The sequence below is a fragment of the Diabrotica virgifera genome, chromosome 7 (assembly GCF_917563875.1).
Source record: "Diabrotica virgifera virgifera chromosome 7, PGI_DIABVI_V3a".
Lineage (NCBI taxonomy): Eukaryota > Metazoa > Arthropoda > Insecta > Coleoptera > Chrysomelidae > Diabrotica > Diabrotica virgifera.
In genome coordinates this window covers 171,290,811-171,307,176 of record NC_065449.1, presented here as the reverse complement: position 1 = coordinate 171,307,176, position 16,366 = coordinate 171,290,811, and the positions used below count along the sequence as shown (strand labels likewise).

The following is a 16,366-nucleotide window of genomic DNA, read 5'->3' as shown; positions in this document are numbered from 1 at the left end:
ATCTCGCTTAGTTTGAATGAAATGGATCTTTAATATTGCTCATTTTTAAAGGTCGTTTCAAGCAGTACAAAAGGTATTCATAGCATTTTACACCTAAAATCGACCGTTTCTGTTATTTCAAGTTCAATACACCAATTTGGGCATGTACCAAAAAAACAAACTCTTTTCACCTACCATATCTCTTTTTGTATTATAAGTGGAAAATTTGTGAAGGCAAGCATCTCTTTGTATTTTTATGACCTACAAAAATGTTTTATATAGTTTTTTAGTTAGGTGCATAGTTTTTAAGGTATTTGCGAAAAACTGTTCGAAAAGGTGTTTTATATTTCAATGAAAATGGCCAATTTTCAACCACGAATAACTCAAAAAGTATCGAGTTTTCAAAAAAAAATTATAGTCCAATTTTTGCTTAGAATTAGGTTCTCTAGCGGATTCGGTAGTTATTTTAACCAAAAAAATTTTCACGATGTGTGCTTTTATCTTGGGGGTGGAAACCACCCCTAAGATAAAAGCACACATCGGCATAAGGTAGACTTTGAATTAGGAGATAAGTAGAGGCTATTTCCAAAATTTCATTAAAATCCATGCAGTAGGATAGAATTCGGAGGTAATATCCTATTCTTGTTCCCATTGACTGGCGTATAGTTGAGTTATATGTATTCAGATATAATTACCGCTTTAGAGAAATAAAATGTATATTATGTTTATAAAATAAACAAATACATTAAATAATTATTAATTATGGTGTTTTATTTATGCCGCAACTATATTTATTTGGTGTCGAATATTCCTGTAAGATAAAAACCGGCCTTTGGGGCTGGTGTCGAAAATTGCCATTAAATTTTAGTCGCTACCTGCTTGGTGTCGAAATTTCCTATGCCCATTATTGTTATTACGGTTTGACAAAGTCTTTTTGTGTTATCTGTGTGAAAGTTCATTTATATATTTTTACAATTTTTTTTTAATGCATTATTAAACATAAATTTATTATTTTTTAGGATGACGACGAGTTTGTAGATGGCACATAAGAAGTTGTGATAGTTTAATTAACCAACCAATTCTAGTTTAGTTAATAGTTTAATCAACCAAATACAATTGAGACCTGTACTTGCAAAACAACCTATCTCCATCCTGACAAAATTGATGTAAATCATAGTTTTTGACCGTGACTATATTTGTTAAACCTGGAGCCACAAAATTCGTTATCCGTACACGTTGACTGCACAAAATTAGTTTTTCCTTACCAATTTCTTGCTTGTTATTAAAATACTCTTATACACGTCAGAGAAAACGGGCCATCCACAAAATGGGTCCTTGATGATGTCTTGAATTTCTTAAACTTGTTGTCCGATTCTTTAACAATATCGCTGTAATAATATTGTTGCTAGACAGGTAAATTGTCAACGTATACCGGGTGTATCAATCAAACTGTGTGTTTTTGCTCAAAGTTCGCCACACCCTGTTGAATATTCTAGCGTTTATAAAATACTGAAATTAAAACCCAACTGTAGCCTCAGGTTTTCTTAACATTCTGTTTTTTTTTATTTATTCCCTTATGCTGGATACTAAAAAGTTAGGTACTTTAAATACTTAGCCATGTTCTTTATCAATACAGGATGTTTCTAAATAAGCGCGACAAACTTTAAGGGGTAATTCTGCATGAAAAAATAAGGTTTGCTTTATAAACATATGTCCGCAGATGCTTCGTTTTCGAGATATTGGATGTTGATTTTTTTCTTACAAACTGACGATTTATTTATTGTTTAAAACTGATTGAGATATGAAAATGAAATTTGGTAGGTTTTAAGAGATAGTTATTGCTCATTTTTTGACATGCAATTAACAATTTTATATTCTTCATTGGCGCGCATACGGATCATATTCCCCCTTATGCACGCCAATGATGAATATAAAATTCTTAATTGTATGTCAGAAAATGCACAAGAACTACCTCTTAAAACCGCCCAAATTTCGTTTGCATATCTCAACCGGTTTTAGAGCAACAAATAAATCGTCAGTTTGTAAGACAAAAATTCGGTATTAAGTTTAGTATTTTATAAATGCTAGAATATTCCACAAGGTGTGGTGAACTTTGAGAAAAAAACACAGTTTGATTGGTACACCCGGTATACAATGACAATTTACCTGTCTAGCAACAATATTATTACAGCGATATTGTTAAATATTAAGGCTATAACCCATTAAAAAACACTTAAATCGGACAACAGGTTTAGGAAATTCGATACATAAAAAATGACCCATTTTGTGGGTGGCCTGTTTTCTCTGACGCGCAGTGTAATTAAAGAAAAATGTTTACAGATTTTTAAATTTACAGAGATTGGCTACTTTACAACTAATAGGTGGACTTTGGCTATTTTGAAATGAACCGACCAGGATATTGGTTATTTTGTAGGAAAAATCAAACACAAATTTTTTTGAACTTTAATAGCGGTACTTAATACATCAAAATAATTATTATTAATACCCAGATTGTATACTATTAAGACTTCTTCGTCATTGTCATTATCAAGTGGTTCACAATAAATTTTCGTAATGTACTACGTTTTTGAAATAAGCTAGTTTCGGATCATTTGGCTATTCTTCGCTGTATTGACTTTCCAGTAGTTTCCTTACAATTTAAACTTTAAGGGGTAATTCTGCATGAAAAAATAATGACCGTTTGCTTGATAAACCTATCTCCGCAAATGCTTCGTTTCCGAGATACGGGATGTTGAATTTTGTCTTACAGACTGAGGCTACGGCTCCACGGGCGGGAAATTGACGCTAGCAGTAGCAGTAAAATGAATTTAAGGTTCCGCGGAACGGAATAGGGATAGCCGAACTGTACCGATTACAGGACTTGTGCGTAGTCGGTTCAGTTCGGCTATTCCCATTCCGTTCCGCGGAACCTTAAATTCATTTTACTGCTACTGCTAGCGTCAATTTCCCGCCCGTGGAGCCGTAGCCTGACGATTTATTTATTGCTCTAAAACCGGTTGAGATGTGCATTCCGCATTCCGTTGAGATTCCGCATTTTTTGACATACAATTCAGAATTTATATTCACCATTGGCGTGCGTACGGGTCATATTAGCCGCATGCACGCCAATGGTGAATATAAAATTTTTAATTGTATGTGAAAAAAATGCGCAATAACCATCTCTTAAAACCTACCAAATTGGTTTTAAAGCAATAAATAAATCATTAGTCTGTAAGAAAAAATTCAACATCTCCCGTATCTCGGAAACGAAGCATTTGCGGACATAGGTTTATCAAGCAAACTGTCATTATTTTTTCATGCAGAATCACCCCTTAAAGTTTTTCGCACTTATTTAGAAACACCCTGTATTGATAAAGAACATGGCTAGTTGTTGAAAGTCCCTAACATTTTTATTATCCAACATAAGCGAATAAATAAAAAAAACAGAATGTTAAGGAAACCTGAGGCTATAGTTGGGTTTTAATTTCAATATTTTATAAGGGCTAGAATATTCCACAGGGTGTTGTGAAAATTGAGAAAAAACCCAGTTTGATTGGTACACATGGTATACAATGAAAATTTACCTATCTAATAGCAACAATATTATGACAGCGATATTATTAAAGAATTAGGCTATAACATATTAAAAAAAATACTTAAATCGGACAACAGGTTTAGGAGATACGAGACATCAAAATTGACTCATTTTTGGGGTGCCCGTTTTTCGTGCCGGTCAGTGTAGTAATTATATGAAGAGTAGAGATATTATATAACTGGCCACGTGACAAAAATACACAATCGATAAACATGAGTTTTTATCAGGAAATGTAACACTATACTTAACGGTGGACGCTATCTGTTGAATTTATTTAGAGCTGTTTCCAATGTGGCCCATAATAAAGGTTAACGGAATTGTTGCATAGACCATAATAATGAAAAAAAAAAACAGAAATATTAATTTTTTGTCACTTGGCCCGTTATATACAGGGTGTCCCCAAAAATAGTGCGTTCCTTAAAGGTATAGGTAGAAGACACAATGTAGAGCAAAAAACTCTTATAACATATATTTTTTTAATTGATCCGTTTGACCAAAAAACGAAAATACATTTTGATATGCAAATTGAAGTCTGGCAACAACGTGTAACTCAAAAATCTAAAGATTAAAAAAGTAGGTTTGTAGGTCAGTTGCATCTGGTAGGTAAAATAATGTAAATATCAACCAAACCCATATCCGTTATTTTGCAGGTAGGTACCTACGATGTCAACGACCCCAACCCCAAAAATCATACCTCAAAGTAAATAAACAAGGGGTTATTAGGTTAAATTTCCACAGTCACAGCAATTTCTTGCCATGTCATTCAATTTTATGAAAATAAAAATTCACTTATATGGAGAACAATGTAATTTTTTTCTTGGAAACGGTTAACTTTAGAAAAAAATGTTATGGGACTTTTTTGTTCTAAATTGTGTATTATATCCATACCCTAAAGGAAAGCACTATTTCCGGGGACACCCTGTATATTCACTCTTCATATGTAAATCATTATTTATTAAATATGAAAAACAATGAAAATTATACATTTTCTCTGCATTTTAACAAAACTGTCAAGCACGTTGCATTCACGGCAGATGACATTTTGTCCTCTACAAAGATCTAAAAATATACTAACCTCAGTCATTTTCTCACATTTCTCTGGGGCGACACTGCGACTCTTTTTTGTCTTGTTGCTATTATGATCGCCCTCTTATAGCCACTTTACACGATGCAACTAATTGCTCAATTAATTGCACAGTTTCTTGCAGCAATAGAAATTGTATCGTGTCATACGAAAATTGCACAAAAGAGTTGCTGCAACTTGTTGCATCAAGAAGTTGCAGCTAAATAGAACATGTCCTATTTTTCATGCAATTTTTTCTGCATGTCGGTTATATTTTTAGTAACTTTTAAGGCTACACTGTTTGTTTTTACTTTTTTGCTGTCAATAATAGAGCTTTTCATTCACAGTCATTTGTTTCGAGCTTCTGTCATGTGTCACATAATGTTAATATATCTACGTCGTACGTTATTTGTATGTACCATGGATACAAACCAAAGACGTATGACGTAGATATATTAATATTAAGTGACACATGACAATCGATGAAAAGCGCTATTAAAAGCTTCTGATGACATTGACATTTTGTCATCCTAAATTTCAAACTAAACAATTTTTTAACAAAACTAGAGGAACTTTTTACCAATTTCACGCTTCACAAATAACATTATTCTGGTGGATAATTTTAATTATGCAACATAGGGATTAAAAAAACTATTTCCTATTTTTATTTCTTACAACTTGTTTCCTTTTGTAAATGAATATACAGGGTAGCGAGAAAGTATGGAAACACGGTAATTTCTCGGAAACCGCTTAAACGATTGTTATGAATACCCTGTATATTTTTTGCGTTTTGAAGTCCTTAAGAAATACTGATTATTTTTCATGTTATGTTACCTATACCTAAATGCCATAATTTCCGAGTTATTGCTACATTTATTAAAAAAAATTAACAAAATATACAAATTTATTTTTTTGGACCGGGTAGATATTATTTTAGGTTCTTTGGGTCATTGGGAACAAAAAAGGTCTTTTATAATTTTCCTCAAAAGTTAATCGTTTCCGAGTTATAAACAATTTAAAACTGAAAAAAATCGAAAAATGACTATTTTCTGGGTTCAAAAACATAAGTAAAAAATATTATTTTTGAAACTATGAAGTGCCTAAATTCAAGTTCAAACCTTATTTTATCGAATGCCGAAAGTGATTTGGTCTTATTTCATTCTAAAACATTATTTTTTTTTTTTTTTAGTTGTTAATGCATCCCGATAGCCCGTCCTCGCATATGAGCTTTATTAACAATAAAAAAAAAACAATGTTTTAGAATAAAATATGCCAAAAATTCTTAGAGAGATCTGATAGAAAAAGGTTTGAGCTTGAATTTAGGTACTTCGTAATTTAAAAATGATTTTTTTTGCTTGTGTTTTTGAACCTTGAAAATTGTAATTTTTCGATTTTTTTCAGTTTTAAATTGTTTATAACTCGGAAACGATTAACTTTTGAGGAAAATTACGAAAGACCTTTTTTGTTTCCAATGATCCAAAGAACCTAAAATAATGTCTACCTAGGCCAAAAAAATTGATTTTTATAAATTGTCAAAAATTTTTTTAATAAATGTAGCAATAACTCCGAAATTATGGTATTCAGATATAGGGAACATAACATGAAAAATAATTAGTATTTCTTAAGGACTTCAAAACGCAAAAAATATACAGGGTGTTCCATTTAAAATAAGGAAGTTCATTAGATTTCCAGAAAAATGGAAGATTTGACAACAATGTAATTACCACCATAATATCGGCCGCATCAGGACACCCCTACCCACCAAAATTTATAAAAATCGTTCGAGCGGTTTCCGAGAAATCACCGTGTTTCCATACTTTCTCGCTACCCTGTATGTATTATATACTGACTTGGATTATTGATTTTGATATAATACATAATATAATTGTCTCAAATTATAATCCAACATCTTTAAATCTAATATATAATAACTTTGCTCAAAAAATTAAATTATATTTATAAAGCATAACCTAAAATTTATGATATTTTGTCAAAGTTTCTGTCTATTTCATGTCAGTTTATTCAATGGTTTTCACCGTGTAATCACTTATTGCAGAAAGTTAGTTGCAACTTATTGCACAAGAAATTGTGCAATTAATTGCACAATTACTTGCATTGTGTAATGTGGCTATTAAACAACATCGACCACGTGATACAATCTAGCGTCTGATTGGTGCAGAGAGAGATTGGCTGTTCTGAAACCTACACTACCTTGGAGAATGGTCGATTTGAAAAAACAACCAATTGTCTCCATTATTTTCAATGGCAGTTTGTTAGTAATGTTACGAAATTGATGCATAGCGGGATTCGTCTTTTTACAAGGAATCTAGTGGCATATGCAGGTCGGTTTGCCAAAAACTGGAGATTGGTTGTTTTGCAAGTAGAGGTCTCAATTAATGACTAGTTTTCTTATTTTATAAGACTGTAGCTAATGTTGCTCATTTTGTTGTATGGACATGTTAAAAAGGGTTGTCTATTAGATTATTACATTAGAAAAATATAGATTTTTGTTATATTTTAGAAATATTCAAATTAACGTTTTTTTATACAAAAAATTATTTATCTTTAAAACCTTATTAGTTTTGTTCATAACCTACAAAACTAAGACTTAGCCCGCTTTCTGAGAGACGCTAAAAACAAATTAAACTAAATTCGCTCAGCTGAGATTCATTTTGACACGTTTAACCCATTAACGCCCAAGTTTTTTTTTATTTAAAGATTTTTACTTTTAGGGTTAATTTGATGAAAATGTTAATAATTTAATCCAAAAAACAGGTTTTTCGGTTTATTGTCTTTTTTTTAATTATATGGTGTTACCATATGGTAACGCTGGGCGCTTAAGGAATTTTTAGGATCGTTTAAACCAAAGTTTTTAATTTTTTTTTAAATATTTATTTGAGAATATTTTCATTGTTTGGTGTGGTATCCTATAAAACAATTAAAACACAAACCAACGTTGCATTTTTTACACATTGTTCGTCCAGATGTTGTACATCTGTCTCCAGCACATCGCCTTCTACTGCTTGATGTAACAAATGGTCGAAGCGATCAAAACGAAGATCTGGAAAGTTCTGTCTATGTAGACTAGGTCTTCCTGTATATAAGGGACGACTTCAATATCTTGCGAGAAGAACTTGGCCAATTCTCTCCTAAACGATAGCAAGGATATATTTTTTTATTTTTTTTTATACAGGGTGTTTCATTGGGAAACGGAAATACTTTAATGGTGAATAGAGGTCACCGAGGCTGTTCTAGATATACTACATTTTTTGCCCTACCTACTTTTATAACCGAGTTACAGGGTGTTTTATCGATTTTGCTCATTTCTTTTCTAAGCCATAACTTTAGAACCACCCTGTATATTTTTTTGATATTTAGTACACATATGTCTCATTTAAAACCCATACTAATCACTGGAAAAATGCAGGTCCGGATTAACAAAAAATTATAAAGTAATTGTGACCTTAAAACAACACCCTGTATATTGAAATTTTGAAAATCTGTTTGCATATTTGAAAAGCGCACAAAAAACTTAGTTTATTGGTTTGCTTCAATTTGTCGGCCAGACATTTTTTTGTGTTTAATTTTGAAATTATATTGAATTTTTTAAGGACATTAAAAAGCAGGTATTATTAACTTTTAATTATAAATTATTAAAGTTAATGAATAAATACTCGTTTTAAAAATAATCAATAATTATTTACCACATTGGAACGACCCAATTACTAATGACAAGAAAAATCCAGGTCCGGATTAACGAAAAAATATAAAGTAATTGTGACCTTGAACCAACACCCTGTATATTGAAATTTTGAAAATTTGTCTGCGCATTTTAAAAGAGCATAAAAAACTGTGATTAAAGGCACATCTTAATTTTTTGCGCAGATGATTTCATTACATAAATTTTGAAATTATATTGAAATTTTAAAGAACTCGTGAGATTAAAAACCAGGTATTATTAACTTTTAATAACAATTTAATGTTAATGAATCAATACTTATTTTAAAAATACTTAATACTTATTTACTACGCTGGCTTCATGGATTCTTTGGATTTGTAGCTGCATCATTAAAAATTAGAATTGCGAGAATTGGATTTTTGTAATGATTTTTGAAAAAAAACTTTTAAACAATTTAACATAAATTAAAAATATTTGAACTATAACAGTTGTTCAAAATGTCCGCCATTTTGTTCGATTCATTTCCTTGCTCGTTTTAAAAGATTTCGAATCGATTTTCTTATTACATTGGGATTGTTCTTAATTTTCTGGCAGCTTCTTGTCACCTTGACAGAATTAATCAATATTATTTCAAAATTGCCGTAATTAAATTATCTGCCCAAAAATTTGACATGCACCTTTTAACGCATAGTCCTGTCGCCAGGGAGGGTACAACGGCCTCCTGTATTCAGATGGACTTACCCAAGTTTTTTTTATGTATTTTGACTTGTAGAACACGAATTTTTTGGGTAACGGTTGATCCAGATGTCGATAAGATTGTTATAAACCAAGAAGTTGAGGAATCACATAACAGCGATTTCTCGCAAAACAAAACATTTTTTTGTATTTTTTGGGTCATTCTAACCAAAAAATGTTCCTACAATTTTTTTCGTAGGATGCATAGTTTTCGAGATAAACGGGGTTGAACTTTCAAAAAATCGAAAAATTGCAATTTTTGAACCCGAATAACTTTTGATTAAAAAATAAAATAGCAATTCTGCTTACCGCATTTGAAAGTTCAAGTCAAATTATATCGGTTTTAATTATTTGTATTGCTAAAAATTTATTATTTTATTGTTAAAACAAAGCTCTCAACACCTAGTGCTTGAGTGATGTTTTCAATGATTTCTCATTTAAAATCAAACGAGTAGGTAGAGGAGATAAGAGTGCAAGCGGGGCTATTTCTACGTAGCATGCATTAAAACGCATGTATTAGGCACGGGAAACACTATGTGTTTATAGCTTTTTTTAACAATCAAAAAATAAATTTGTAGCAATGCAAATATTCAAAACAGATATAATTTGACTCAAACTTTTAAACCTGGTAAGCAGAATTGCTATTTTATTTTTTATTCAAAGGTTATTCGGGTTCAAAAATTGCAATTTTTCGATTTTTTGAAAGTTCAGCCGCGTTTATCTCGAAAACTATGCATCCTACGAAAAAACTTGTAGGAACATTTTTTGGTTAGAATGACCCAAAAAATACAAAAAAATGTTTTGTTTTGCGAGAAATCGCTGTTATGTGATTCCTCAACTTCTTGGTTTATAACAATCTTATCGACATCTGGATCAACTGTTACCCAAAAAATTCGTGTTCTACGGGCCAAAATACATAAAAAAAACTTGGGTAAGTCCATCTGAATTAAGAAGGCCGTTGTACCCCCCCTGGCGACAGGACTAGCAGTTTTTTATGCTCTTTTAAAATACGCAAACAAATTTTCAAAATTTCAATATACGGGGTGTTGTTTCAAGGTCACAATTAGTTTATATTTTTTTTTTGTTAATCCGGACCTGGATTTTTCTTGTGATTAGTAATTGGGTCGTTCCAATGTGGTAAATAAGTATTGATTATTTTTAAAATGAGTATTTATTCATTAACTTTAATAATTTATAATTAAAGTTAATAATACCTACTTTTTAATGTCACGAGTTCTTAAAAAATTCAATATAATTTCAAAATTAAAGTCATAAAATTGTCTGGCCGAAAAATTGGAGCAAACCATTAAACTTAGTTTTTTGTGCTCTTTTCAAATATGCAAACAGATTTTCAAAATTTGAATATACAGGGTGTTGTTTTAAGGTCACAATTACTTTATAATTTTTTGTTAATCCGGACTTGGATTTTTCTTATGGTTAGTATGTTGGTCGTTTGGGTTTTGAATGAGACATATGTGTACCAAATATCAAAAAAATATACAGGGTGGTTCTAAAGTTATGGCTTAAGAAAGAAATGGGCAAAATCGATAAAACACCCTGTAAGTCGGTTATAAAAGTCGGTGACCTCTATTCACCATTAACATCCAACAACCATGTTACAATTTGCCAGTACCATTTTTTATTGCAAATTGCTACTCGGTAGGTTGAATCAACTTGATCCATCCAGTCGGTACTCACCATATTTTGTTGTATTCAGCAATATAGTGAGGTCGACTTACTTGAATGTGGCCTTTTTCTTCATGAGAAAATCTTTTTACCGTGCCCAATGCTGAACCACCACAACTCGTAGATGCTATTGTAACAACAGAGTTATCTTTCCATCGCACCAGTAACACTATCGCTTCTGCTAACAAAAATCCAATACTGAAAAAAATAAGATTATGACTCCGTAAGCGCCCACCGCAACCATATGGTAACGGCGTATTTGACTATTCTTACCGAATTCGCTACATTTAATTGTTGATAAAATACAACAATTTATAATAAGTTGCGGTATAATAAACTTAGTTTTTTTTAATAACCAAATATAGTTACTAGAAGACTATCAAAAATTGCTTACGCAAAACGGACGTCCATCTTTTTCTATAAATTTAAACCACACTGTCATATGATTCTTTCGACGGTTGAGAAAAGGCTAAAATACGAATCCGTTACGTTTTATGGGTGCCTGAAGTATTCCTAGAAACGATAGTTCTCAAAATATGTGGCTGACTATATCCATGGGCATACCGCAAAATTTTGAAAAATCATGTGTTTTACGTTACCATATGGTAACGCTGGGCGCTAATGGGTTAAGGTACGATTCCGACATCGACGGCAGACGGCAACTGCAGACGACAGTTGCAGTTGCCGCCGTAACAGACGTCACTACTTTGCACTATCAATTTGTATGAGACTGGTTCCGACATTTAACTGCAATTGCTGTCCGGCAGAACGTCAGCTACTAATAATTATACAAATTAATAATGCAAAGTAAATACGTATGTCATGGTAACAACTGTAACTGCCTTCTGTAGTTACCGCCTACCGTCGATGTCGGAATCGCACCTTCAGAGTAGCAAACATACAACACAAAAATTACTACCTTACACTACTAACTGCTCAAATCAACTTATCAATTATATGAAATAGTGGGAGTGTATACTAAACTCATAAAATTTTGTGGAATTTATTTCTACAAAATATTGTTATTTTGTACAATAAATAATTTTCTCATTTGTTATCCAACACATTATAATAGTGTAAATAAATACTTATTGATTGGCGTAAGGTTTGTTATTTATGTCTGTTTACTATTAATAATAGTGACTATGAGCAGGTATGTTTAGTTGTGTAGTAATTTCCAGTCACGTCTAGTAACCTAACTTCCCAAAAAAATTGCTAAAATCACTAGACAGTTGTGTCTCAGATGAGCGAATTTAGTAGAACACTGTTGTATAGAAATTATTCAGTTTGTTGTATAGGCATGTTAAACACGGGTGTGTGTTAGATTATTACATTAGAAAAATATAGATTTTCTTATATTTTAAAAATATTCAAATTAAACATTTTTTAAACAAAAAAGTATTTATCTTCAAAACCTTATTTGGATGCTTTGTCCATAACTTACAAAACTAAGACTTGGTACGGTTGAAAATTTTGTAGTAACTTTTGTTAAGGTTTGGTTATTTAGTAACCGATTATTTTGTCCTTGGTAGGATGTATAGTTAGTATTTAAGGATTAAAATATCATATTTGGACGTGTGTGGAATCGTGAGTAACTTTTTAACACGTTCGCTACCAAGATCTTAAAATTTTGGACATTGAGGGACCACAATTTTTTTTTTATTATTTTGAAATAAAATTATTTTAATTGTGCTGTGAATCAATGTAGTAAATATCAGATGCAGAAAAAAAGGCATTTGAAAGGATTTTTGAACCCGATTCATATAGTGCGGTGGAATAAGTGTTGCCCCCCCCCCTGTTAACTTGTTTATTTTAAGAATATAAGCAAAACACTGGGAGAGGTCGATTTTTAAACTAACCATAGTATTTTATAGCATCAACGTTTCGAACTTTACGCGCTCCCTCTTCAGGTGACAGCCATAACTTTGATTTTTTTAAATGGGAAAGTACATCATGTGACACCTCATTTAAAAACATTTAAAATACTGAGTTCAAAAATGTATAATACTTTAATCCTGTTTGAGAGCATAGGCGCAAAATTTCGGTCGAATTCTTTCTAAATGCAATAATTTTTTTCAAATCCTGAAAAAACTAATAAATATTTTTGAAAAATCTAAACGCAGAATGAAATATTACAGTATTCTCGATGGTCCAAAGTCCCTGAGAACTCCTATAATGTTTATTTTAATAAGTTACAAAGGTGAAAAAAAGAGAAAATTTAGTGTGATTTTTAATTTCAAATATATCATTCAAAAGAAACTTTTTGTTTATTCTAAGGGACTGTCAGCCCTCGGTAATAATCTAATCTTTCATTCTGCGTTTAAATTTTTCAAAAATACTTATTAGTTTTCTCAGAATTCGAAAAAAATAAATGCGTTTAAAAAGAGTTCGACCGAAATTTTGGGCCTCCGATCTCAAAAAGAATTAAAGTATTATACATTTTTGAAATCAGTATTTTAAAAGCTGTTAAATAAGGTGTCACGCGATGTACTTTACCATTTAAAAAAATCAAAGTTATGCCTGTCACCTGAAGAGGGATCGCGTAAAGTTCGAAACGTTGATGTTATGATATACTATGATTAGTTTAAAAATCGACCTGTCCGAGCGTTTTGCTTATATTCTTAAAATAAACAAGTTAACAGGGGGGGGCAACACTTATTCCACCGCACTGTATGAGACACTGGTCTATTATATGAATTTTTCTTTGATAATATGTGTCTCACTTATGAGCCACTCCAAGAATAATTATTTCGACTGATTTTTTTTTATTTTTAATTTCTGTTGTTACAAAACGAGCATACATAATGTTAAAAAGAAATTAGATCTTCGATTCGTGATATTCACGAAAACAAGGGTCTACACAAAGTCCAAGAGTTTCTCCTGTCCTTACAGTCTGCACAAACAAAGTACGTTTGAGGTCTCTTCTTTTTTGAAGAGCAAACATGACATATTTTCCTCTTCTCCACCTTCCTTGTATAATGTGGCTTTTCCGTATATGTATGTCGGTTTTTTTAATGATGGAGCACGTGTATTTGTGTTTGCTTTTAAATATTGAAGTACAAGCAACTCTCTAAACTTCAAATAAGTAATTTTTTTCTTTGCACTTTATTATATAGGTACGTGCTATTCCAAATGCAAACATCCAATAAGTGGAAAAACACTTTCAGGTACCAACGGATTGTTTTCCAGGGCGTTGTGTAGTACGACACCATTTGGTCACTTCGATCTATGCCCGACATATTTTTGTTGAAGTCTAGTATGACATTTGGTTTCTCTAGTTCAGCGATACTCAACCTTTTTTTTTTCCTGGGCCACATACTAGCTATTGCCACATCTTGCGGGCCGCATAGGTGGAGTGTATACAGGGTGTTTCATTATGAAACGGAAATAATTAATTGGTGAATAGAGGTCACTGAGGCGGTTCTAGATATTCTACATTTATTGCCCCACCGATTTTTATAACTGAGTTACAGGGTGTTTTTATCGATTTTGCCCATTTTTGTCTGGATCCATAACTTTATGACCACCTTGTATATTGTTTTATATTTGATACAAGTATGTCTTATTTAGAACCCAAACCATAGAACTACTAATCAACTAATCAGAAGAAAAATCCAGGTCCGGATTAAAAAAATTATACTTAAATTCATTGTGACCTTGAAACAACATCCTGTATGTATATTGAAATTTTCAAAACCCGTTTGCACATTTGAAAAGAGCACAAAGAACTGAGTTTATAGGTTCGTATTAATATTTTCCGCAGAAAATTTAATCATTTTGATTTTGAAATGAAATATGTAGGTATATTGAAATTTTTAAGAACAGAGATTATAAAGCAGGTTTTTAAAGCACCTTTAATAAGAAATTATTGAATATAATGAATACCTTCTCATCTTAACACTAATCAATACTTAGTTACTACATTGGAACTACCCACTTACTACCAATCACAACAAAAATACAGGTCCAGATTAACAAAAAATATAAAGTAATTGTGACCTTGAAACAACACCCTGCATATTGAAATTTTCAAAACTCTTTTGCACATTTGAAAAGACCACAAAAAACTAAGTTTAATGGTTCACCTTTATTTTGTGCGCAGACAATTTAATGACTTGAATTAATTTTGAAATTATGTCGAAATTTTTAAAAACTCTGAGAACTCACAACAAAAATTTCGATTCAATTTCGAAATTAATTTCATTAAATTGTCTGCATAAAAAATTGAAGTGGTCAGTTAAACTTTGTTTTTTGTACTCTTTTCAAATATGCAAACGGATTTTGACAATTTTAATATATAGGGTGTTGTTTAAAGGTCACAATTATTTTATATTTTTTGTTAATTCAAACCTGGGTTTTTCTTGTGATAAGTAAGTGTCATTCCAATGTAGTATAATGGATTATGTTTTAATGTTTAATGTATTAAATTTAGTAATTTATTATTCCAAGTGCTTTAAAAACCTGCTTTTTAATCTTAGGGTTCTTAAAAATTTCTGTATATTTAATGTTAAAATTAAAGTCATTAAATTTTCTGTGCCCAAAATTAAAGCGAACCTGTAAACTCAGTTTTTGTGCTCTTTTCAAATGTGCAAATATATCTTAAAAATTTAAATATGCAGGGTGTTGTTTCAAGGCCACAATCACTTTATATTTTTTTGTTAATATCAGTTAATATCAGTTTTGTTAATGTATCTAGTAAATAAGTGTTGATTATTTTTAAGATGGGTATTTGTCCATTAACTTTAATAATTTCTTATTATCTAAAAGTTAATACTACCTGCTTTTTAATTCCAGATTTCTTAAAAATTTCAATATAATTTCACAATCACGCACAAACACGCCTTAAACACAGCGGCACACTATCAAATAATTTGACAAACACGTGAAATTTGACAAATAATTTGATCGTTTGCAGGGCCTTTTAGTGAGCCTTCGGGCCGCATGAAAAACGCTAGAGGGCCGCATGCGGCCCGCGGGCCGCAGGTTGAGTATTACTGCTCTAGTTCAACACCTCTCTTATTAGTTATTTTACCAAAAGCAGCGTTATGTTTTGTCGATATTAGTAACACGTCACGCTTATCTGTCCAGTTTAACACAAGTACATTTTTCTTTTTTCGAAACACCTTTTTGGTTTTCTTAATTTAGTAGTTATAACTGATTTGGGATTCCCCTTACGATCTTTTTGTGACGTCAGCAAAATAGAATTCTATTTGGCGTGCTCTGGGCCCTGCTCATTAGTATCGACTGGTGTCCAATGTTTCATTGTCGAATACCTTGTCAAATTACCCTGAATATTTCGGCACGTAAATTTACCCACTCGCATATTTGTTCCTTCAATGATTGGTCAAATTATATTAATGCAAATATTTCTTCTGCAGTACTTGTGGTTGGGATATTAATTTGAATACCAGCTTGCTCTGTAAATTTGAACAATGTGGGTTCACTGTCGATATCTACCCACTCGTCGTCGTTTTCATTTGGACCACCATCAGGATTTCTCTCGAATTCCTCCTCAACATCTTCTTCAGCAGTATCTTCATTATTTACACTTTCATCAGACGAGTTGAGGTCTTCAGCGCTTGAGCTATTTGGTAATGAAGGTGCATAACTACTTCCTGAATCCGAGTAA

At 31.8% G+C, this 16,366-nt stretch overlaps 1 protein-coding gene across 1 annotated transcript in view; it reads left to right on the top strand.

Moving 5' to 3' along the window:
- LOC114329412 (uncharacterized) overlaps nucleotides 1–12,135 on the top strand; it is a 241,311-nt gene extending 229,176 nt beyond the window's left edge. The window contains exon 13 of the mRNA XM_028278501.2: nucleotides 999–12,135. Within this exon, the coding sequence (XP_028134302.1) occupies nucleotides 999–1,028 (30 nt within the window). The 3' untranslated portion in view covers nucleotides 1,029–12,135. The remainder of the gene's footprint in view (nucleotides 1–998) is intronic.
- The last annotated feature ends 4,231 nt before the right edge of the window (nucleotides 12,136–16,366 follow it).